The sequence below is a fragment of the Trichoderma camerunense genome, assembly GCF_050948025.1.
Source record: "Trichoderma camerunense strain CBS 138272 chromosome Unknown V8C40scaffold_2, whole genome shotgun sequence".
NCBI classification, from domain to species: Eukaryota; Fungi; Ascomycota; class Sordariomycetes; order Hypocreales; family Hypocreaceae; genus Trichoderma; species Trichoderma camerunense.
The window spans coordinates 210,250-234,570 of record NW_028145368.1 but is presented as its reverse complement, the minus strand read 5'-3'; the positions used below and the strand labels follow the sequence as shown (position 1 = coordinate 234,570).

Below are 24,321 nucleotides of genomic sequence, written 5' to 3'. Positions count from 1 at the left end.
AGCGTAGTAATCGATACGAGTATGATTTTGGACGCAATTATACCAAGACCCACGCCGAAACTGTTCTCTGTCCACTCCCAAAAGTTCTTTTCTATTCATCCGAAGCCTTGGAATGGATTTACAGTGCGGCTTGGACTAGAAAACGCCCCCAGCACCAGCTAGCTATTGTGAGGTAGCAGAGAAAATCTCCCGCCCCGCCTGCAGCCAGCATAGCCTAAACACGCCCTCTCATTGGCTCTGCTTCCGCCTCTTGAGCCATGACGAGGGGCTTACCTGCTAGCTCTTGGCGTTCGTCATCGGGGACAGACCACAATAGCAGTTAGTCTTTTCTTTTTTTGCAAGGCTGTTGCTTGGCTTTGAATCGTATCAGTTATCTGCTGCCTTGCCATTTTTTCCCCCAACAAAATTTCCGTCCACAGTTATTGATCGGCTAGTGTCGGGCTCACCGCCTTTATCACAATCTGGAGAAAACGTTAGTGTGCTTTCTAGCACGCATTGTCACGATTATCATGTGATTCTGCCGTCGAATCAAAGGCGGAGAAGATAATTGGGAGGCACCCTCGTATACATGGCAGCATGGTACAGGATCGGATTTTTCCGACTTCACATCGATTCTCACGGCTTCATTCCTGGGTAAGATCATATTTATTGAATAGTAGGCCAGGGCCATTCCCTTTATACGGCAAGACGGGTCTCCTCGTATACAGTATCGAGTACGGAGATTGGAGTAGGCACAGTTGCTGCGTTTTGCCTCATTGACTTCTCCTCAGCAATCTTATCTTGCATCTTTTTTTCTATCTTCGTTATAAATCTGTTATATGTCATGGTTCAATTCTGGATGTAGTGATGATGTTGCTCCTTTGGAGAATGTGTTCAATGTGCTCTCGTTCACGCTATTAGCCATTGGCTGACTAATACTCACTCATGATTTCATACACGGGATTTTCAGGCATCAAGGTTGCATCAAATCGCCATCCTCATCAACTGCCATCAAATAGCTACATAGCATTTCGATTGGTCAGTTTTTGACCTGAATTAACTGTTTCTTTTGCCATGATACCCCGAGTTTCACCATCATTGCGCCAGAAATGTCTCCGGGCTTCAGCTCGCGTCGGCTCGCAGGGAACACGCCGATATACTTCGCCAGCAAAGCAGTTGACGGGTGATGAGTCAAAGACAGACCAGGAAAACACATCTAGGCCAGAAAAAGATGGCAATTCACAAGAACCAGAGCCCGGGGCAATGACGCGGAGACTACAAGAGGCAACTGAAGAGGCGCTTTTCTCCGGCGGCTCATCCGGCAGACGTGCCGTGCAAGATGCGGGATTCTCTGACGAGCTAAAAGAGAAGCTTCTGAATAAGATTGCAGACGCGAATTTTCGACAAGAGTTTTCCAGCGCATTCGCAGAGAAGGATCTCACATCCGCGGCTGGTGAAGGCACTAGACACATCGCCACCTCAGCTCCATGGACCGGGGAGGAATCCACCGCAGACGCAGTATTGAGGATGCTGGATGACGCCAAAAAGCCCCTGAAACCAGAATTCAGAGGCAAGTTCCAACCGCCTGTTGTTGACCCTCGAGTGAAGCGGACCCCGGTGGTGCCTCCTCGCCAGAGAGCCGTAAATGCTCGTGATAGAGCATCTATGTACGCCGGCTTGGGACTGAAAGAAGACAAAGGCTTGAGTGATAAAGAGCGGGAAGAAATGAGAAAGGAGTTTCGGGCACGGTTCGAGCCGGTTGCGCGAGTAATGCCATCAACGCCATCAGGTCTCGCTGCGCTAGCTAATGACCACATCGAAAACGCCATTGCCAGGGGCCAGTTCAAGAATATTACGCGCGGCAAAGGCGTCGAGATTGATCTTACTCGAAGCAATCCATTCGTCGATACCACGGAATATTTAATGAATAGGATCATTCAGCGTCAAGATATTGTGCCTCCCTGGATTGAGAAGCAACAGGAGCTCTCAAAGGCCGCAGACGCTCTTCGTTCGAGGCTGCGAGCTGATTGGAAGCGCCATGCCGCAAGGATGATTGCTTCTAAGGGGGGTTCTCTAGAAGAGCAGATGTCCAGAGCGGATCAATATGCCGTTGCAGAAAAGCTGCATAATCCTCGACAGTCAACCGATAAATCAGTAAACACAACAGAACAAGAGTCTGGACAGAGCAGCGAACCAGATATCGTACCCGTCTCAAGGCCATTCCGCGACCCGGATTGGGAAAGAGCAGAGCATGCCTACTTGAAGCTATCCATAGAACAACTCAACGGCATTGCAAGAAGTTATAACCTCATGGCCCCAGAACTGGCCAAAAAGCCGTATTACAATCTACAACGAGAACTAGACGCCTGTTTCGCGGATGTCGCACCTCTAATTGCCAAGGAGATTAAAGACAGGGCTACACGACCACGGGTTACGTCGAATCTAACTTCGAAACCATCTCCATTCGGAGGAGACGGAATAATGAGTAACTTGGTGGGCAAAGATACCGTAAAGATTTACGACACGAGGGCGCAGCCGTATGGATTCAAGGAGTGGTGGAAGGATGTATGGAAGAAGGAATAAGGGTTCGATGGAATGTTCTCTGAGAGAACATGATGCCCTCACTTTTGATGTTTTGCTCTGCTGGAGCTGAGTTTGGGGTACTTGCCCTGAACTTGGACATGCCTTGCTTGTAGACAATATTTGGCTATAAATCTCAACTTGAACAAATTCCTTAGCATTAATTTAGTTTTGCCAAAGCGACAAATCCTGAATAAAGAAACTACTATATGATATTCTCCACATCATCACATTGTTTCATGGCATCACAGAGCTTTAGCATACTAGGTAAGTACTAGGGATGTTCCTAATAATATCTACCTAGGTACTTAACTTACATATTCATATAATGAAATTCTATATGAGGAGAATTGGCGTTGATTCAGCCTCGAAGATTGGCTGGGGTTAGCCTGCCATGCCCTCTAGTCACCCAAAATTTGACCGCTCTGACAATTTCTTGATGCTTGACTAACTACCTATGACATTGCGCTTCGGTGAAGAAAAATACGTCTTTCACAGCAAATTTAAGGGTTTCCAAGGGTCTTTCACAGCATTTCTAGACCACACAAGAGGTAAATATTTGTTTCCCATTTCTCCTTCGGCCGAGTTAGGCTTTTTTATTCTCTTTCAGAAGATATATTGTTATGTTATCATGGTGGCACGGAGCCACTAGCATATAACCCGATTTCGCAACACAATTTCCCCGTTCTCCCTATCCTTTGGCCTTTCGTGAATTATAATCGTTTCCAATGCCAATAGGAGGCTTTTCTCCTACAGTTCTTGCTTTGGATGGATTTGTTTCGTCAGATGAACAATGACGGGACTGATTGAGAGTACCATCGATAGGCCTTCGTTGGCCATGATTCCCGATTTTAATATATTGTTTCACGAAATTACTAACAGCAGAATTGTAAAAATGAACGCCACTAGGATCATTTTGGCTCATTTCCCAACTGTAGATGGACATGCTGTATGCCATGTAGCAGGGAGACACGCCCCCCTTTCGCTCCTACCTAGGCAAATTGCCTCCTCTGGGTGTTGCCCAATTCATGTACACCCCAGTCTTTCACAGCATTCTTAAACTCTCTTAAGGCCTTTCATTTCTCACTTTACATTGGCTGTACTCTTATGCAGCTGCAGGAAGCTGCATACTGCAACCCTGGGCGCATACCGTCTTCACAGCACTTTTAACACCTCTCAAGGACTTCGTGTTCCCACTCTATACCGAATATCATGTACTCTCTCACCGGATAGGTACTAATAATGGTTAATGTATGTCGTTGCACTGCTGCGACTTTTGTGCAATTCCGATGTCTAGTCCAATGCGAAGAAAGCAACATCCAAGTAAATGTACAGAGATCGCTATCAACCAACAAACTCTGTACACTGACAGATCTTACATTTCAACGCCGCGGACAGAGGCCATCTAACGACAGATTTCAATATAGCTTCCTATCCAAATGAGATTCTTGAGATTCAATACAAAACTTGTTTATGATTCATGACATGTATGGCCTTTGTAAATATATAGGTGACAAATCTTAACATGAAAACAAATAGAGAGAATGCAATTCACATAATTCCGCCGGCCTTCGGTCCCAACCCAATATTTTCGTACCTATTCGCAGGTATCGTTTTATAATACACTCTCGCTCTACCACCAACCTTGGTATTTTATACGCCTCAATCCTTTTTTAAATAACTGAACCTCGCAATTCTCATATCTTCAGAGCCCGTTTACGCCCAAGACTCCAAGTTCTGAACAACACATCCAGCCTGGCCCTCTTGTCTACGGACCAGCTTACCGATGGTGTACACCCGCTCATCACCACTACGGAGAGCCGCTACAACACCCTCAACCTGGCTTGCCTCCACGGCCACAACCATGCCGATACCCGAGTTGAATGTTCGGCACATTTCAGTGCCAGCCACGTTGCCAGCCTTCTTGAGCCACTGGAAGACAGGGGGCATTTCCCAAGTTCCATAGGCAATCTCTGCGGCCAGAGAGTCGGGGAGCATACGGGGCACGTTCTCGAGCAATCCACCTCCAGTGATGTGTGCGAGACCCTTGATGCTGCCGAGCACGGGCAGCAGGCTCTTGACGTAAATCTTGGTAGGGGTCAGGAGGGACTCTCCAACAGTCTTGGAAGCATCCCAAGGTGCGGGAGCTGAGTAATCCAGACCGGCAGCCTGCACAATCCTTCGCACAAGAGAGAAGCCGTTAGAGTGAACGCCATTGGATCCAAGACCCAAGAGGATATCGCCCTCAGCCATGGCATCTTTCCGGGGGAGCATACCGCCGCTGGTGACGGCACCCACGGCACAGCCGGCAGCATCGTAGTCCTCGTCCTTGTACATGCCTGGCATTTCGGCCGTCTCGCCGCCAACCAAAGCACAGCCAGCCTGAATACAACCATCAGCGACACCCTGCACAAAGTCAGCGGCGGAAGCAAGATCCAGCTTGCTGCAGCCGTAGTAGTCGAGGAACATCAGGGGTGTGGCTCCCTGAACGACCAGGTCGTTGACGTTCATGGCAACCAGGTCAATGCCCACAGTGTCGTGCTTCTTCATGGCTTGTGCAATCATAAGCTTGGTGCCAACACCATCAATAGCACCGACCAAGATAGGAGCGTTGGGGTATCCGCACTGAGAGAGATCGACCTCGCCGCCGAAGCCGCCAATCTCGGCACTAGCACCGGCTCTCTTTGTGCTGGCAACAGCCTTCTTGATCTTCTCCACAAAGTCGTTACCAGCCTGGATATCAACACCAGCCTGAGCATAAGTCATCGACACCTTGCTCGCATCTCTAAAAGCACGGTGAGCGATGTCCTTGCGGAAGAACTTGCCCTCGAAATCAATGACGTTGGAAGCCAAAGCGGCATATGAAGCATCGACAGCGGCTCTGAGCGACTCGCCAACGGAGTTGATGGCGATCACACGACCACCAGACGTCTTGAGCTGTTGTCCATCAAGCTTTGTACCGGCGTGGAAAATGGTGCTTCCAGTAGGAGGGGCCTGAACAGTCATCGGGGTGCCCTTAGCATAAGAACCAGGATAGCCGCCAGCAGCGAGGACGACTGTAGCACTGAATTTCTTCTCAACGGTCAGATGGCAGTTGTCCAGGTAGCCACCAGTGCAGGCCAGCATAATCTCAGCCAAGTCAGTATCGGCTGAGAGCAGAGGCAGTACCGTCTGAGTCTCGGGGTCGCCAAATCGCACATTGTACTCGAGAACCTTGGGGCCGGCTGGGGTAATCATAAGACCCGTAAACAGAACACCACGGAAGGGCTGCTTCTCCTGTCGCATGCCGGAAATGGTAGGTACCAAGATGTCTCTGTCGATCTGCTGGACGAGCTCGGCGGTAGCAATGTTTGTAGGGGCGTAGCAGCCCATGCCACCAGTGTTGGGGCCCTGGTCGCCATCGAATATCCGCTTGTGGTCCTGAGCCAGAGGTAGAGATCGGATAGAGTAGCCATCGCAGAAAGTGAGGACGCTGAGCTCGTCACCCTGCAGGAACTCTTCAATGACAACCTCGTCGCCGGCGTCACCAAAAGCCTTGTCGACCATGATTTCCTTGAGCGCATCCTTGGCCTCCTGCTTGGTCTGGGGGATAATAACACCCTTACCAGCGGCCAGACCCGTAGCCTTGATGACGACATCGTGGCTAATGGTGTCGAGATACGCAACGGCCTTGTTATAATCGGAAAAGTTCTCGTAGGCGGCGGTGGGGATGTTGTATTTCTTCATGAAGTCCTTAGAGTAAGTCTTGCTGCCTTCCAAGCGAGCAGCCTCCTTGGAGGGGCCGAAGCAAGGAATGCCAGCATTGCGAAAGAAGCCCTCGACACCGTCAACGAGGGGAGCCTCAGGTCCAGGAACAGCCAAGTTGATGCCATTGGACTGGGCGAATTGGACGAGGGCAGGGAAGTCCTCTGCGGAAACAGAAGAGACGTTGGTGACCTTGGGGCAAGTAGCAGTGCCACCGTTGCCGGGGACCGCGAAGATGGCCTCAACTCGAGGAGACTGGCTCAGCTTCCAGGCCAAGGCATGCTCGCGGCCGCCATTGCCAATGAGAAGAATTCGAAGGTCGGCCATTGTGGATTGTGGATGTGACGAGCTGAAACGGAGTCTCCAGGATATCTATCCAGATCCACGTCTCTCCCTTTTCGAAGGAATCGAAGTAAAGATGAGAACAAAGGTCTGTCCAGCACTTGGAGGAGCCAATGCCAGAGGTCACTCGAGAGAGGAAAAAACTTCGAGCTCGAATGTCTGCTTTTTTTCCCTCTAATTTCTCTCCTGCCTATCAAAAGCAGCCAATAGGGCTGTAGATCATGTTGCGCAGCTCATTTTTTTCTTGGACTTTTTAGGTGGGGTGAAGGCGGGGCAGCCAAAGTGATGGCAGCGATAGCGCTATGATAACGGATTATCGGCGGCCACGGGTACCCATACGAGCGTGCCGCAGGGCCACTCCGGCAGTGTAACGGTACCAGTACATGCTTGCTCCCTGCTAGCTTATCAGTCCTGTAAGAGATTTTTTTTTTCGCGGGGTCCTGCCAACAGCAAACTGCCCCTCCATGGCCGATCGGAGGGAAATCAATCAGTCACTGTTAACAGTCAAGGCTCCACCACGAGCATTTACATACAATGATCAAGATGGCTTTAGACTCCTTCTGTTGTCAGCTCTGTCCATCAATATGATGTGAAACTAAGCTCATCTGCTATGCTACAATTCAGGCGGTCTGGACCCATTGATGATCAATTACACACGAGAGTATCTCTGTTGACTGAGTTCTCTACAAGTAGAATGCCAGGGGAAGCATTGCGTTTGCTGGGTCAAACGCAAAAGCTGGCATCATATTGTTAAGAGGAGTTTGAGAAGTTTGAAGCGAGTCTATGCGAGGTCGAAAAGGAGTTGCAAACCGGCACATTCACCATTATTCCCGGCATTGAGCCTGGCCTATCCTTTGGAGCTATTGGGTGCTATCATAAGGTGACCTAGAGAGGTTCAGGGAGATTATCAAAAGCGTTTCTGGGAATCCTCTTGGCTGTGGTGCTCTTGTTTTGGAATCGGCCCTGGCATGATCACCAAGAAGCTTGGCTTTGACGCCCTGATCTAAAACTCAATGACTGAGGTTACTGATCGTGATTTCGTCTCAAAGACTTTGCAGTGGGGTGTCATGTTTATGCAGCACATCTCCCGCTAGGCTGAGGACTTGATCATCTACTCCATGACTGAAGTTTGGCTTCATCCGCCTTTCGGATGCTCACTCTACCGGTAGATCCCTGATTCCACAAGCTCGAGATATTACGAGGTAAGAGTGGCCGTGCCTTTGGTCATATGGCTGGCTTGATTATACCCAAAACGGCATCTTCAGCACCTACAATAAGACGCAACTCATCTCTTGTCAATGTGTTGCCAAGTCGGAGGAGATGGGCATCCTCATGAATGAGCTCTCGTTTGAGTAGCTCAAGGTTATCGATAGCCGCTTCGAAGTAAATATTGCAGAGACAGTTGTCTATGAAACGAGGGTAAAGGAGAGGTCGGCCCAGGACGGCACTAGCAAGTCGTCGGTGCCGGAACAGATTCATGTGATCAAGGCCGCACTAAGCGGAACCCAAGTCCAAGACTGAATAAATGCCTGTATGAATTTGTAAAAATAGAAAACTGTAATAGAATTGGATAATCTGCGCAAGTTGCTTATATGATGCAAGTTTGAATCATCAACAATTGTGGGTGAAGCTGTGCCGCCGTGCCGTGCCGTACCGAGCAGTGTCCATGGCCCATTTGGCTACCTCTAGACGGGTATCCTTTTGATGATCTTTCGCCATCAAGTGCAGTGCCATCTTGTGCTGTCATACTGATTCGATTGCTCGTCATCTGCTGATCGCAAGGCAAATCCCACAAGGCTGCCTCTTTGCCTGCATGCGCCCCCCCTCTTCTCTCCAGTACCTGAATGAGGCAGCTGACCCGAATCAGCAGCACGCGGCGACCACGGGAAACATTGAAGCTACTGCAAGGCATCCTTCAGCCTGAAGCGAAACCTGGCCAATAAAGCCATGAGCATGAGACCCCGGTTTTGGACCTGTCGCTATTATTTTCTCACCATGCAGAAGTCTCGATATTGATAGGAGAATTACGGAAGTAGACTATTGATCTTCGCTATGTATGATGATGAGCCACGGCTGCGGTCCCGGGTTCAGCTACCCCACACCCCAGCCTTCTCAATCCCATGGTGATGGCTCAGTTTGGTCATAAGAATGGCCCAAATTACTGTCCATCACTTTTCCCTTTTTTTATCTGCAAAACCCCCTGCGTCTCATCTCACTCCATTTCGCATGCGACTTGCGTTTCCAAATCGGAACCATCTGAATTGCTGACCACGGGTTCTGCTCCTATTGGCCACCCCCGTCTCCTTTTGCTTCACGGATCAAGGCGCAGAGTTTCATCGGGATTCTATTTAAATCGTTGTTTTAAAAGTAGATTACGAGGATTCGGATTGTGTTCTTGGCTTTTCCTCCTTATTTCTTCTTTTTGGTCATCAGCGAACTCTTGTGCCGCCTTCTTTTCACCCTCCCGTCTGACAACTCTTGAGCGAGTGTGCACGAGGCCCTCGAGTTGTGTACCTGCTGACACAGGCTGAGTTTTGACTTAAAAGGCTGAATATAGTAATTCTTGCTCTTGAGCCGTCCAGGGATTTTCAAAGCCCGTTTCAGCAATCAGTCATCACCCGTTTTGATCGGTATTTGTAAATAGCATCGTCCGCCTCCCCATCTTTCAACATGGACAACCAAGATCTGGACTTTGAACCTTCCGAGGTCGCCAACGCCATGCAGCTGCGAACCAGAAAACACCAGAAATTCGACGACGTCGAGAACCAGCTCGTCAACCCCAAAGTATCCGCCCCGTACCAATTCTCCGTCAGCAATGTCCTCAACGAGATAAGCACCTGGAACCCCTTCGCCAAGGCCATCGTCAAGGGCGACGTCGTCTGGCTCTTCGACAACACCGCCTTCAAGGCCGCCGAGCACGAGCCGTGGCAGGCCGAGTTCATCATGGCCGTGTTTGAGAACGAGCCCAAGTGCGCAGTCGCTGATATTGTCGCGGGCATCGCGGGCGCCATTGGATTGGCTGACGATGCGGAGGAGCGCAAAACCATTGAGGAGAGACTGTTGCCGTTCTTGTGGGACATTCAGGCGGCGAGGACGACGACGGTGTCGCAGGGGGGTTTGGAGCTGAAGTTGGGGCCGAGTGGCTTCAATGGCATTTCGACGAATGTTTTGAAGTTGTTGCATAACAGCAAGGCGTCGTTTACTACCAAGAAGACCACATTGGAGATTGAGGGCGTGAGCGGTGTTTTGAGCATGGAGACTCATTTTGCGGCTCCTGAAGGTTGGGGCATCATATCCGGTATGAGCTCGCCACTTTGATCTCGATCGCCTCTCATGAAAAAACGAAAGCTAACCTGAAAATTGCTAGATATTGACGACACAATCAAAATCACAACAACCAGTGACCCCGTCGGCATCCTCAAAGAGACATTCATCAACGCCCCATCCCCAGTCCCAGGAATGCCCGAGCTCTACGCGGGCATCAAGTCGTTTCTCCCCCACAACACGCCGTGGTTCTACCTCTCTGCATCTCCTTACAACCTGTACCCCTTCCTCAAGGGCTTCCGGGACACGTACTACCCCCCAGGAACCTTTATCCTGCGAGACTCCAGCTGGAAGACCGTGTCTGGACTTTTATCTTCGTTGACGGTCGGCACGGAGGAGTACAAGGTGGACCGCATGAAGAAGATCAATTCGTGGCTGCCTAAGCGGAAGCTCATCGTTTTCGGAGACTCTACGCAGTCTGATCCCGAGGCCTACGGCGAGATGTAAGAACAAACCTCCATCTTTTCTCTTGTACTTGGAGTGAAGCTAACGCTGGCTGCTACCTAGTTATCGAACATTCCCTGGCTGGATCAGAATGATTTTCATCCGCAAGGATACCAATTCGGCTTCCTTTGGCCTCGCGGAGAAGAATGAGCCGCAAAGGTTCGAAAAGGCGTTTACGGGTATTCCCAGAGATGCCTGGCACGTCTTTGAGAACCCCGACGAGTGTTTAGATCTAGTGAAGAAGGCGGTTCAGAGAAATTCGTATTGTTGAGGTTGGTATTTGTATTTTTATTGTTTTTGAGCGGCGCTTGGATTGCAATCTGATTGGATATGCTTATATGATTTCGGAGGATATAATTGTTATTCTAGTACTTGATGGAGAAATGCAAGGAACGTTTCATCACAATTTCATCGCCCGTGTGTTTCCGTGTTATTCGTTGTATTGGAGTGAATGGTGGGTGTATCCATATAATGAAAGCCCTTGTGGCTATTTCCTCTATCATGCAAAGGCCCGTCATCTCGTATTCAAGGCCCAATGGAGGCTTTTCGGATACAGTCGATCCAAATCCATATTCAGACAACGCCCAACTTAATGTTTCCATCTCCCCTGTGTGCCGACAGTCAAGATTGCCAAAAAAACGCCTTTCGCCTATCCCATCCAAATGCTTTGATCATGCCCACCAAGCTATTATACCACCGTGTTTCCAAAGGCTGCTCCCCCAAGATAATTCCCAACACCTGTCCAAAGTGTATGCAACTCTACTCTTAGTCGTGGAATAACAATACCTCTATGAAACAAACAAGTACTCTCGAATCTGAGCAGCAGTTTGCTTCGCCAGCTCCTCCTTGGCACGTTCTCCAAAAGTAAATTCGTCATAGAACAAGTGGTCGTTCGGAGCTTCACACTCCTGGCTGGGCTGGGATGTGCTTATGCCAGTAACGGATCGAGCATCAGCGATGCAAGGTGTCCAAACGTCGAAAAATCGCATCGCGTCATTTGCAGGTCTGCTGCCTCGGCCTCTACTATCCCTGAGGCCAGATCGCTGCATTTCTTCTTCCGTCATGGCATCCAAGACACTCTTGACCAAGGAGGACTGCAAGCCCAATCGTCGTGGATAAGGTGCGTAAATGATATCGTCGTTGGTCTCTTCTCCATTGTTGTCCTTCTCCTTAGGCTGTAGTGATTCCGGGAGATATCGCAGCAAGGATGCCATTGTCGGGACTGACGAGGCCGTTTCAATGCCTTCATCTTCGACCCCCTCAGGCTTAGAGTTGCCCTTCCTTCTCCAGTCCTCCAGCTGCCTAGACACTTGGTCATTCCACCTTGCGTTGAGATATGCAGCGTTACGCATCTGAACGCCCCTCGACTGCGATTCAGATGGAAGGGGACGCTTCTGCCACCCTGGGGCCAAAGTAATGTCAAAAAGTTGCGGGATCACGACGCGGAAGCTCTCGGTTTTGCGCTCGTCGGGCTTGTTCTCGGGGTCGGGGTGCGTGAGAGCCTGGATTTCCTCCTTGGTAAAATTCGACCAGAAGTCAGAAAAGGCGGGAGACGCTGGGTTCAATGACTTTCGGTAGAGCAATTCGACCTGAGTGAAAATATCGGTGACCGAGGCGTCAATGAGTCTTTCGCCTGTTTCCCGCGGCAGCGAAGCCATGTTCCACGTCTCCCAGGTGCCAAATGTGATAACCCACAGCGTCTCTCGAGGCGGTATCTTTGGCGGAGCCATGGTGAGAAACTTTTGAACTTGCGCTGCAAGGTCCGGGGTCTTTGTTGGCACCGGATACTGTTCTGGGATGTAGAGGTTGTCGAGGGCAGGTTTTCCCGTGAGATTTGCCTGCTCGTTAAACATTTCCAAGGCTCGTATCTCTGTGCCATAGATGCTGTTGGAGGTTAGGCCGGGCTGTGATTCGATCGGAGGGATGAAAGAAAGAACAGAGTGACATTTGAGCTGGTAGAGTAGTAAGTTAGCGTTGTCGAGTGTAGGTATTTGTATATACAAGTCGATGTAAGTGTATATAACGATTAGTTCTCCCTCTTACCTGTTTGCAGAGGTGTTCTGGCCAAGATGTGTGTGTGTGCTTGGCATCAGGCGCACTTCCCATCAAGTCTTGCGATCCAAATACGACAATCCGAAGGTCACCGGAGCCTCCTGATTCAGGCGTTGACCAGCTCAGGATTTGCTGGTAGCGATCATCGAGCTGCAGCGTGACAAAGTAGAAGAGCATGAGCAAGCCAAAGGCAGCGGCGGCGATCTGCAAGATGGATCGCGGACCGCCCCGCCACATGCGATGTGAGCAGACGACGAGAAATGCCTTTGCATGGAGACTCCAGTTCGACGAGCCATCGCTTGGGAGCTGCTCTTTGGCGAAGCCGCTCATGCTGCCACAAGCTCGCGTGGCGAGGGTTAGGGTTGGAGGAGGCAGAACGAAATAGAAGCAAAAAGGAAACGGCGGCTTCAGCGAACAAACATGAGATGAGATTGATATAATGAAATCGGGCGCCGGTGCTAGGCCTGGCCGTGTATTAAAGCAGTATCGATGGATGGGGTTGAGACGGCGTGAGACCCAGGGGGGATCCGCATGGGCCTGTCCAGAAGCGCTAAGCAGACCCCTAAAACTGATCACCAGGGGCCCGAAAGAAGAAGAATTACGAGTACAGGTGCGATGTATAAGCGGCGATGAGCAGTGCAAGGGAGAAGAGGGTGCGAGGAAGTGGTATGTAGATATGAGTAAGAGTGAGTGAGTGAGGGTATCGCGTTGAGGATGGAGAGAGAAGCGTCAATAGTTTCCAAGGAGGCTAACAGCACGGACAGTGATAATGGAGGATCGTCGACCGTTACCCAGTACGGAGAACGCGCACGCGAGCAACAGATGTATTGACAATGACATCCATGGAGGTACGAAGTATTAAGAAGGACCAGGTGACGGCACTTCAAATGCTAGCAGCGAACTAGGTTGATTATACCGGAGAATCCTTGCCACTGAATCCTGACACAATGCCGTGCGAACAAGGTGGTACGTACGCCCGTACACGTAAGTCGCTGCTAATAAACGGCGGTGCAACTGGAGACTGTACAAGTACCAAAGTGTACTTCTATTTGATGGAGAACAGTGCAGCTGTAACAACCATCTTGGAACTCTGTTGGAAATGCCTATAATCAAACGCCTATAATCATGGACTCTTGCGCGTATTACTGAGGCATACGTGTACAAAACTCACATCAGCCGCTTTTAATATGGCCTACACCGGTTTTTTTACGCAAAATGCAATGTCGTTTTAATATACCCGGCAACCGGAATGGCTGAAACGCAGCTTCGATGCCGCATTGCCGTGGTGCCCATTTGGCGATGCCACAAAGCCACCGCTTTCGGGGGAGTGGAGACACAGACGCTGCTACAAGTACTGACTTGTGCGTCTCTCGTGCAGATGCTACTAGATGTAATGCAGCAGGTCGTGGAAATTCCTGGTTAAAGAGGAAAAGAGGTAATAAAGAGGAACACCCGGTCGACATAATGTAGATGAGAGAGGAGAGGCTAGCCCCCAAAGCACGACGCAGGCAGTGATCCGCAGGCCGTTTGTCCGATCAAGTCCGGAGTAACAAAGAAAAGACAAACTATGTACTTTTGAGTCTTGGCCTACGTGAGACGAGACCGAGTGAACCAGAAAGGGCAAATGAAAGCCGGAATCAATGCAGTAGTTTTGATGCTGAGGGCGCCTAATTTGCTTGGACACTCCATCTGGAAAAGGGGCACGCGACAGGATCTCTCATCTTTGGGGCGAGGCCAAGACCCCGACGCGACCCCTTGGCTTGGAGAGTACCTGTACTTTACATATACAAGCCATCATCAGCTGTTAGTAAGGAAAGGCGTGGAGTAACACTATATATAGGTCAAAAGTGTCTTTAGCAGACAATCTGAAATAATAATAGACATCTTGGCGTCGTTGAAAGACGTCTATCTTGGACGTAGTAGTAGATGCATGTAGTGGTAGTGGTAACATCTCGGAGTGGGAGACATTCAAGGGTTGGGTACCTGCATTTACCATATCGATAACAGTCCCAGCGAGAATATCTGGCCTAGGCTCTTCGTGCGACACCATTTCCTACCTACCAAGGTAAGGTATTGGGTATCCATCCAAGCAAGCTGGGGAAAAGCTGGAATTGGACAAGGCGGGCGTAAAGCACACCACTAGTGAATGCCACCATCGTTGGCTGTTGATGGCCGTCGATCAAACAGCTAACGATGATGCGTTATGAAGAATGTGGCTTTCCTGCCAATGCGCTACCACTTCTCACCCAAGGCTAAAGAGGCGAAGCTGAGGCGACTGATTTTACGATGCGCTCACCTTGGTAATACCACTCGTAGGGAATTGCAGAGCAGAGGGCACTTTTGTCAGATCTTGTCTTGACACGATTAGTTCACAGATTACACGTTTAATTATATTATTATATCATGCCGTGGAAGACTGAGAGAAGCCCGAGAGACACGGATGTATGAACTCCCGCTTCAAACGCCTCAATGCTGACACACTTATAAGCCACCACAGAAACAGCCCATTTTATACTCTGTCAGTCCAACAACGCTCAGATTTCTCCGAGACCCAGATTTCGTCCCAGCTCTCCTGTCGGCAGTGTCTGCCGGTGAGGCGGTGCCCGTCAGCTACACCAGAGTTGCCGAACCCGGTCCCGAATCTTCACCCAACATGCTGTAATACGTGTAAAGAGACTGGAGCTTACGTGTTGCGCACATATTAGCTGTACGCGCCCAAGGGATGAAAATTTTCTCTTTGTTCAATAGCGTTGCTTTGTCTGCCGTGTGTTTTGATAGGTTATTTGAGGGAGGGTAATTAGCTGGTGATCACATTCCAGTGTGCTAGAATGCCAGGTAAATGCGTCTCAAGAAGGATGCTAGCAACGTGTGATCTACTGCAAAAGGTCGATGATGGATGAAGTACATATTCTCTGCAAATACTAATAAGAACGAGCCCATCACCAAAGCAACGGTGAAGCAGAGCTCGGCTCGATTCTTCCAACGGTAGGCTCACATGTAAGCGCCCTGCTGGAAGCCTGCAGCCTCAACCGTGACCGACATCCAGTCACAATCCAAGTCTTGATACAGTAGGGCTCACTCAGTCCTATTCTGGAAGCCACTGGTTTTTCTTCAACAGGCGATGAATTGCCACGCATCGGCAATCTCCTCCCTTGCATGGCCTTGCAGCGCTCAATCAATTCGATTCAGCTTCTTGTGAAGACACCAGCAGTGGCTGCTGACATCACCTTCCTTGAATTTCGGTTCCCCCGTAATTTCAAGGGCACAGCGCACGTGGCGGGACTGGCATTTGCCAACGTGAATTTTGCAGCTGAGGTGTTTACCAACAAAGGGCTGGACTGGACGGGATGATATTTTAGGATTGAATCAACCTTGAAGGCTTTTGTTAGGACCTGCTGTATCTGTACCTAGCCACTGTTGAAAATCGCTGCGAGAGGGGCTTTAACCCGGCGGTACTCAGTACCTGTGCATGGCATGCCCTCCATTTTATTAGCGGCTCCCCTGCTTACCCGTTCTGCCTCGATTTTGTATTTATGGAACCGCCCGTTGTCGATCGCGCCTAGAACGTCACACACACACACAGACACAGACACCAGCGTCTCTGCCCGTTCTGAACCATCGGCTGTTTGCGCCGCAGCTTCGTCCGAGAGCGTGTATCGAGCATTTGATTTCGACCAAGCAGCAGAGTGCGATAAACTCTGGGACGCAGAGCTTCAGCCACCGCGACGGACGCTTGCAGCGCCATCCAACCGCCCCGTTGAAGTTGCTGCCTCGGACCCCTCTCAAAGAGACATCGAATCAACAATGCACAAGGTCCGAATCCGCGAGCTATGATCTCGCCCGCATTGCGATCCTTCTTCTGCGTCTAGGCCTCGGACGTCTTGTGCAACACTCGACACAACGCACGACATGCTCTCCCACCTGCGATTCCACCGGCGGGGGCCCTCAAACCCGACCTCGCCGGCCCCGGATCAATCCTCGCCTTCGTCTCTCAACAGCCATCAGCAGTCTCCCTTGAACCCAGACTCAGCATCTCCTCTCGACGCACAGCTGTCATCTTCTGCTTCCAACTCATTACCGTATACCCTGCCGCCGATAAACCGCGTGACGTCAAACGAATTTAATCTAGAACCTCTTGGGGAGAAGCGGGATGTCGAGAAACAACCGCAGATTATCGAGAAGCAGCCGCAAACTGTCGGTCGGCCTCCACAGGTCCAGAGATCGGGATACAGCACCGGCTCTGGATTTATCGGCGGTGTTGCTCTGCGAAACTACCAGCGGAATGTGGAAGCACAGCAAGGTGACGGCCATGCTCAAACTTCCCAAACGACGCCCATGTCAAACAATGCCGACCTATCAAGGCCATCGCCACAAGCATCCAGTAGTTCAAAGAGCAGTCTTCCCTACTCCTCATCATCTAACCAGCGGCTTTCTGGTTCTCGACTGGCGGGCGAATCTCTGTCTTCGAGTAGTGTATTGAATATTGAGCCCCAGAAGGGGAAGAAGGGATTGCCGTTCCTCAAGAACCCCATGTCAACGTTACTGTTGAGGAGGAGGAACAACCAAAATCTTGCAAATTCACTGCCCCTTCCCCTAGACAATCGTCTAGACGAGCCTACATATGACCCTCGCATTAAAGGTACTAGGGTTCATGATTTTAGCGCACCGAGACGAAGGACAAATGCTCCTACTAATGATACTGTGGCCATCCGCTCTGCATCTTTGGCCAATATCGCCCTGGAGTCGGGCGTGGGCCCTCATGATGGGGCGGAGACGCGTGGCCCGGTAGTGTTAGACGGGCAGCTACAACGCCGCATGATGAGCAGTGCGTCGGATCCTGCCCGCCCAGAATCCGGGAGCACAAATTCGCACACCATTGCCCAATCATCTAGTGTATCTTCTGTTAGAACGGGCTCCTCCACTGCAGAGCAAGCCTTTCCGTTGGACGACCATGTCGTTACTGGACTAAGTATGAAGGGCAATGACCCAGCTCTTCAATCGACTCCTTCAACAATTTCTCAGGCCACCACTCAGGAGATGGGTGATCCAGTCAGAAATACCGGCTCTATACGAACGACTAGATCGAGAAACGTCTCTCTCTCGTCTATACCGAGACACATGAAGAGTACCTCGTCACGGTTTAGTTTCGACATGATTGGAGCCGCCAAGCAGGAAAAGCTCCTGGAAGAACGGCACCGACAGCGGGAGTTGGACAAGAAAGCTGCACAAGGCGAGGAGCCAAGAGACTCTCGCTTTGATGACTTTGATGAAGATGCCTTTGATTACGACGCCATGATGGATGATGACGGATTGGAAGAGAAAATTCCTGGAATTAATGCGGATTACGATGATGAAGAAGACCCGTATCTCGATGATCAGTACGATGATCAGTACTATGAACAAGAGGCTCAGTATATTGAGGATGAAGTCGATCCAGACGATGACCAAGAAAATTTTGCCGGGTTCAGTTTCCAGCGATCTAATCCAACATCGTCTCTGGCGACTCCACAGAGCGGAGGCATGATGCCAACCCCTAGAGATGCCGATGGCGAGGTTATTGGCTGTGCCATGACAAAGGACACGCCAGGGCTCTCGAACCTCCCTCTGTCGCCCGAGCCGGGTTCAGTTCCAGACCAGGAAGCTGATGCTGAGGTGTCCGGTCTGGGGATCCATGGAGTAGATACTGTTTCGGCCCCTTTCCAAGCATTGGGTTTGGAAGCAGGCTCTGTCCCTACCCCTATTGGTATGCCTCCGCCACCGGGCGCGCGGCGCAGGATGAGTTATGAAGAGCTATATTTTGATGCAGGCATGACTGACTTCGGAGGTGTGTTTGCCGAAGATTTAGCCGGATCACCTGTAGATGATGGGGTGCCTTTTGATGAGTCAATATTTGACAATGATGATACGGATCAATACGGCCGACCTCTACCTGGAGCTTTCGCACAAGCAAAGTCAGCGCGGGAGAAGAGCAACCAAGAGTCCCCGAAGCAGGAGACGGAGAAGCCAGAGGGTGAGGTGGCACCCCAGCAGCTTTCAGAGCAGCTGGAGGATGCCCAGGCGGCGATACACACCTCTACGAGCATCAGCACGGAGCACTCGGGTGAGAATGCTACTGCTGAAGTCCCGAGCGACTTACCTCCGTTGTCTGAGACTACCATTGTTGCTCCTCAGCCGTACAGCCCCAATCCTATTGCTGCCTATCAGGCGGCTTTGGCTGCAGCCGCCCAGAGAGCGGCAGAGGCTGGCCAGTTCGAACGCGCAGCAGCGCAGTCTCCTACCGATGCAGATAATAATGGCCAAGTGCCCACAAGTTTTGATGATTCAGATGCGCTCCGTGACTACGAGTATGACGACTACGGCTATTCTTATGATGATATGGATGATTTTGAAATGGACGACGATGCCATCATCGCCGAGGCCAATGCTAGTGCTCTGGCCAACGATTCTGATGGGTGGTACGGTCAAGAGTTTGGCTTTTATGCTGCTCCAGTCAACAACCACGGCTCAGGCGCCAACGCGGAGGGCAGCGGATATGTCGCTGGTGGATTTTTCGGCCCCAAAGGCGCAAGCAACTTAAATCGCAGCGTAAGCGGGCGTGTAGTTTCGAGGGAGCCAAACCTGACTCCCATCACCGAGCGATCCGAGTATTCCAATAGAAACTCCCTTATGAGTCTCGGAATGCCGCCTATTAGTGGCACTCCAATCGTCCAGAGCCCCGGACTGGCCCAGCTAGCTATGATGGCGGACCGAGGCGACGACCAGATGAACCTCACGGCACTCCTCCGGCTGCGGTCAAAGGCATGGGGCGGCTCGCAAGCCAGCCTGGCTTCCAGTAAAGATGGCTCCCCGAGGTCAGAAAGAGGAGAGGGCCCAGGTTCACCGAGAGGACCTAGCTTTCCGACTGGGTTCCCTCCCTCCTCAGCTGGTCATACACGGAAAAACTCAGTCTTCTCTGTCGTGAGTCGCGATTCGGATGGCAGTGTTCCTGCCAGTCCTACACTCACAATGCCCACGTCAGCCCTTGCCAACAGATCATCCATTGGGCCCGAATTCATGAATCCACACGCAGATATGGCTTCAGCTTGGGGAGCGATCTCAACATCGCCCATCCAAATGGGATCCAATATCTTCCAAGACGGCATTTCTCCCCTCAGCGACCCCCCTCATCCTTCTGCCTTCACAGCAGCTAATGCACACCCGCATGCTATGTGCAGCAATCAAGACGCGTCAAGTCCGGAGAGGGGACATCAGCGGCAGAAGGGATCGACAGATAGTATATCTTATATGATGGAAGAAGAGGAGAGCGGGGAGAAGCGGTGGGTTATGGAACGCCGGCGAACAGGGGAATTTGGGCAAGTAGAAATTTTGGAACGGGAGGTCGTGGAGGGGGGACGTATATAAGGGTTCGGCGGCTGGACCTTGAGGACACAGTATCAACTTGCATGGAGAACGAGAACGAAGCGAGCAGAATGCTATCGACAAGCTTAAAAGGATAAAGTTGTACGATACGAGGGATTTATGACGCGATTCAGCACGCGGCGTCTTCGAAGAGGAATCTTCTCTGAGTACTTTGGATGTATATAAAAGGATATTTTTTGGGTCGGGTTGATATTTTGGATTTGTTGTGGAGAATGGTGTTTTTGGGAGTGTCTTGCAGCGGCGGCTCTGTTCGCTGCAAAAAGGTCGAAGAACGTTTATAGACGTGTCTATTCCTTTTGAATTTGCTGCTCAGTAACTTTTTTGGGGGCGACTACATGAGGCGCCTCTTATCATTAGGATACCCTCACTCCTATTGGCTATGGAGTGGCGAAGGTAGAATTTTGGGGATTTTTGGAATACTTTCTTTTCTTCTTCTTCTTCTTCCTATTTTTATTCTTCTAATTGTTGGGGATGGGGGATGATGTTAGGGTAACTTTTTGGGTGTTGAATTTAGAGATTGACTGCTTGGTACTCCAAGTTGGCTATTGGGATTTTTTTGTCTTGAACTTAAAGGGTGATGATACCAGATGCTAGATGGATATAGGTGACAGTAGCTGACAGTAGCTGAAAGTGGTGTTTCATCCTCTTCCTGCTGCGTCTCCTGAACGCCAAATAGTAGCTGGGGTGTTGTTGGATAGCTGTATTGGGATAGCGAATGGCCAATCTCTTCAATTAATACACGGCGATGTGTTTAGTTTGAGTGGGATCACCAAGTATACCCATAGGCTGCCGTTGGAGAGCGGAAGCATTTTATGACACAGTCAGAGGAGCCAACATCGGTAGCCCAAATCAGAGGAGCGGGTGGATTCGATTCCAAATATACATATAGTACAAGATCTATAATCAACAGAGGAGGAGAGAGGAAGAGAGAAAATAATAGAAAGATACGTAAAGTGCGTTGGGTGGGATTTCCTGAATGCAAAGTTTAGATAAGATGCCGAGTTTCACTGAGGAAGTTCTCAGCAGTGTTGGTTGGTGAGCGCTCCTGATCACGAGAGAAGATGTTACAAAACCTAATAATAAGGTACCTATGAAACAACCCATTTGTAAAGTTACCGGCGGTGGATCGCGATAGAAAGTTACCAACACGTTGCAAAGAGGCGTCACCAAGGTTTGCGACCCGGGCTTGTACAAGCATTATCAAGGTTCCGGTTCCCGGTCCGGGCCGGTTGAATGTCTCCAGAATAGCCCCAGAAAAAGTTATGCGGTAGTGGTAGTGGCGTATTTGCATGGGCCGATTCAGGAAGCAAAGAGATGCCTGCCCGCATACGGAGTATCTGTAGTTGCGAGCCTATTACAGAGCGATCTTTACGAGATAAGGCAAAAGAAGCCTTCGGACAAATGCAACGGCTGTGGTGGAATTAAGGCAACGGAGTAAAGATACAGGTCCCAACTTCATAACGCCGTTTTACATGCATGTCGCCATAACAAGAGCTTGTTCGACACAGAAATGGAGGCCGAAGGGTTCCAGGGGGGGCTGTGCCGTGCCATGCAGTTTAGATTGCGCCATATCTGGACCCAAAGCCGGGGGCCGATCGGGTCTCGGTGATTCGTCCGCTGTTTTTCTAGACAAATAAGTAATACAGCAACTTATAAAGCAACAGGAGACTACATTGGGCAATAACTGTTACTATCAGTATCAGATGTGTCATGGAGGTAGGTATTAGTAAATGCGGCTGTCAAGCAAAGGCCGCCGGTGACGCCGTTATTCTGATTGCTCAGCACTTCGGACGGCAGTGGCAGAAGTTGGACGCCATGGAATCTGGGGAGAAGATGGCTCTGGATGAATTGCAACGAGTTAGACACAAAAGTGGGAATTCGTTCCGAACCGGCTCCGGCTACAGGTTGATGTGATGGCCTGTTTGGGTAGCCCGCAGCGAGAGAGCCGTTGATGCGACAGAGCAAAAGCACATGTATTTCGTCTGCAGTGACATGTCCCTTGTCTGGTCTGGAAAGAGCCCACTCACACACTTGACGCAGCACGCATTGTAAGCGCGAACCTGGCTCGGGAAGCAGCTCGGAGGCACATGAAAGAGAAAACGAACCGCGGGGTTTCACAGGCATGGCCAGGGCTGACAGCATCGCGATGTGTGGAGGTGGAGAAGCGTGGTTGGGGGACCAGTGTGCATATGCAATGCAGGATGACGGGACGGGGATTGGCCAAAGTGATGTGTGATATCAAGAGAGGATGCGATGATTCTTCTTTTCGTTTCGTTTCTTTTCTCTTCTCTTTGATATCGGGTTTGTTTAGAGAATAAACCTTAAGCTTTTGATAAAATGATATCTGCTAGCAGTTCTCTGTAGAGCTGATGGTTGTTGTTGCTGTAGAATAGAAAGAGAGGCAAAGGTGGATGGAGCTTGCAACAGGTGATTTCGCGGCAGCTAGTCCGTAGTCAAGTCGACGATGCGTGAAGCCCGCCCCTGCTCCGATTCTCTCCGTAAGACCCTCCCGCATGCCCGTATTTGAGCGTTGCACGGGTGGGGCATCGAGGAGCAGATTGATGTTGTGTTGTATCGGCTCGGCGGGCTTGCTGAGATGCTTCAAGCCACCTGCAATACAGCAGATGCCCCCCGGAATTATCATGTGCAGGCATTGAATTCGCAATGTTTCGGCCACTGGCTCCCCCGCTGAGATCAGGAGATGCGTGGCACGATGGCTGCTCGCGATAAGACCGGAAGCTTTTGGTGTGGGTGATGTGAGACGCTTGGTGGACGCTTGGTGGACTCTCCGAGATCCCGAATTCGGACAAAGGCAGCGCCCCCGGTTCTCGGGCCAGCAACATTTGAACTCTGAACGCTGTGCATTCGGTGCTTTTAGGTGCCTTTTAGGTGCTCCGGGTGCCCAAAGGGCGCGCTAGGCTGCCTAAACGTGGGCGGGACTTCCCAAACGAGCTGCGCGGCTGGGAAATGTCAAGTCATTACGCACCAATGGATTTTTAATTTTTTTTTGTGCTGGGTTGCTTTTACTATCGCACTCCGGACCTCCGGCGTGTTTTATTAATTCGCGAACCTCCACTCTTTCGCGCCTCGACTTGGACGTCGTTTCTCCTCCATCCGCTTGCTTTCTAATTGAACTCTTGAAGCTTCTTATATACACGTCTTCCCCCGCTGTTCCCCAGACTTGAACTTCAATCCAATTTCAAACCTCCGAGTCCCCCTCCAACAGTCTAATATCGAGACAACCCCGCTATCAACTATCAACTCCCCCAACCTCTTCCACCAACAACACCCCTTCACATCAACCATGTTCGCCACGAGAGCTCTTCGACAGGCCGCTGTCCACGCGGAGCGGACTCCTCTGATTCGATTCCTCGGACCTCGAGCTACTCCTAGTAAGCACAATCCCTCCTCATACTCCTACCTACGTCTCCCCATATTGAGGGGCGCTATATACTGACGAGTCTTTTTTTCCCTCAGCTTCAATCGATCATACTCCTCAGCCTCACCCCGCATCTCCCTCAGGAAAGCTCCCCGAGGGTTTCACCGCATACTACGGCAACGGAGATGCCGCCGCCCGACACAACTCTTTCGGCGCCTACCGTGACCACGCCCAGCAGCACGGCCCTCTTCAGAGGACCATCGGCAGCGTTGAGGCCGGCATTGGTGGCTCCTCTGGCTACCAGCTCGGCTCCATTAACCCTCCCAAGGGTGTCGCCTTTGATGTCTCTGAGCTCCCTACCCGCTTCCACCGCCAGCCCATCGACCTGAGCGAGATCGAAGCCATCGAGTCTGGCGGCGCAGCTTTTGCTTAATGAATGACGGTGGCAGGATGGTGGACGAGAAAGAAGGAATCCCATCTTAACAATGGGATTGAGAGGAGAAATTATTACCTTGTTTAACGGCGGTTTCTACAACAAAAACGGCGTACCTCGGCACTGACATATGATCAGAAGCGAGGAGTTTTGTACGATGATATTGTATAATTGGGGAGTGCTGTTGAAAAGGGACAAGCAGAAGCCTGCTACTGGAGAAGTCGTCAAGACTGGACCGAGACGACAAACGATGCAGGCTGCTTCACATATGGGGGGTTCAATCAGCCAGATATGGGCTACAGTTGTGTAGCCGGCTGTTTCTTCACTTATTGATTCGAAGGGGCTTTACGACTTGACGATGCAGGATATACCTCGCCGAACGGACACGATGCTGGTCGTGCTGTGCCGCTTCGCGTCTTGCGGGTCTTCTGGGCAAGGTTTTCGGCTATCTCTTATATCCCTCAACAACGCTGTTGTTGGCCGAGTTGCTGTACAGAGGTGGATTAGTGCCACAAGGCGCAAACTTTTATTTATACACAAAAACCCCCTTTTGAGAAAATTTTAAAAGTCGATACAAAAAAATACCAAATATCATTTCAATCAGTTATATGATCACAATATCCGA

The 24,321-nt window shown here is 50.5% G+C and overlaps 6 protein-coding genes across 6 annotated transcripts; 4 read left to right on the top strand and 2 right to left on the bottom strand.

Annotated features, from left to right (window-relative positions):
• The first annotated feature begins 385 nt into the window (after positions 1-385).
• V8C40DRAFT_231955 (ASST-domain-containing protein) lies at positions 386-2,774 on the top strand. The gene has a single exon (XM_083213030.1). It carries the CDS (start codon positions 1,054-1,056, stop codon positions 2,560-2,562), a length of 1,509 nt encoding a protein of 502 aa, XP_083077480.1. The 5' UTR covers positions 386-1,053; the 3' UTR covers positions 2,563-2,774.
• Positions 2,775-3,926: 1,152 nt separating this feature from the next.
• V8C40DRAFT_231954 (bifunctional aminoimidazole ribotide synthase/glycinamide ribotide synthase) lies at positions 3,927-6,869 on the bottom strand. The gene has a single exon (XM_083213029.1). The coding sequence runs from the start codon at positions 6,628-6,630 to the stop codon at positions 4,276-4,278; it is 2,355 nt and encodes a 784-aa protein (XP_083077479.1). The 5' UTR covers positions 6,631-6,869; the 3' UTR covers positions 3,927-4,275.
• Positions 6,870-8,936: 2,067 nt separating this feature from the next.
• On the top strand, positions 8,937-10,803 carry V8C40DRAFT_89199 (phosphatidate phosphatase App1 family protein). Its single transcript, XM_083223570.1, has 3 exons — positions 8,937-9,943; positions 10,013-10,412; positions 10,477-10,803. The coding sequence occupies exons 1-3, from the start codon at positions 9,316-9,318 to the stop codon at positions 10,682-10,684; spliced, it is 1,236 nt and encodes a 411-aa protein (XP_083077478.1). The 5' UTR covers positions 8,937-9,315; the 3' UTR covers positions 10,685-10,803.
• Positions 10,804-10,828: 25 nt separating this feature from the next.
• V8C40DRAFT_231948 (uncharacterized protein) lies at positions 10,829-13,345 on the bottom strand. Its single transcript, XM_083213028.1, has 2 exons — positions 12,457-13,345; positions 10,829-12,365 (listed from the first exon to the last, which is right to left on the bottom strand). The coding sequence occupies exons 1-2, from the start codon at positions 12,793-12,795 to the stop codon at positions 11,202-11,204; spliced, it is 1,503 nt and encodes a 500-aa protein (XP_083077477.1). The 5' UTR covers positions 12,796-13,345; the 3' UTR covers positions 10,829-11,201.
• A 3,029-nt stretch (positions 13,346-16,374) lies between these two features.
• V8C40DRAFT_261188 (uncharacterized protein) lies at positions 16,375-19,866 on the top strand (the record flags this gene model as incomplete). Its single annotated transcript, XM_083219235.1, has 1 exon — positions 16,375-19,866. The coding sequence occupies one exon, from the start codon at positions 16,375-16,377 to the stop codon at positions 19,864-19,866; it is 3,492 nt and encodes a 1,163-aa protein (XP_083077476.1).
• A 2,885-nt stretch (positions 19,867-22,751) lies between these two features.
• Positions 22,752-24,282, top strand: V8C40DRAFT_231939 (ribosomal protein S36 family protein). Its single transcript, XM_083213027.1, has 2 exons — positions 22,752-23,276; positions 23,362-24,282. Exons 1-2 carry the CDS (start codon positions 23,189-23,191, stop codon positions 23,694-23,696), a joined length of 423 nt encoding a protein of 140 aa, XP_083077475.1. The 5' UTR covers positions 22,752-23,188; the 3' UTR covers positions 23,697-24,282.
• The last annotated feature ends 39 nt before the right edge of the window (positions 24,283-24,321 follow it).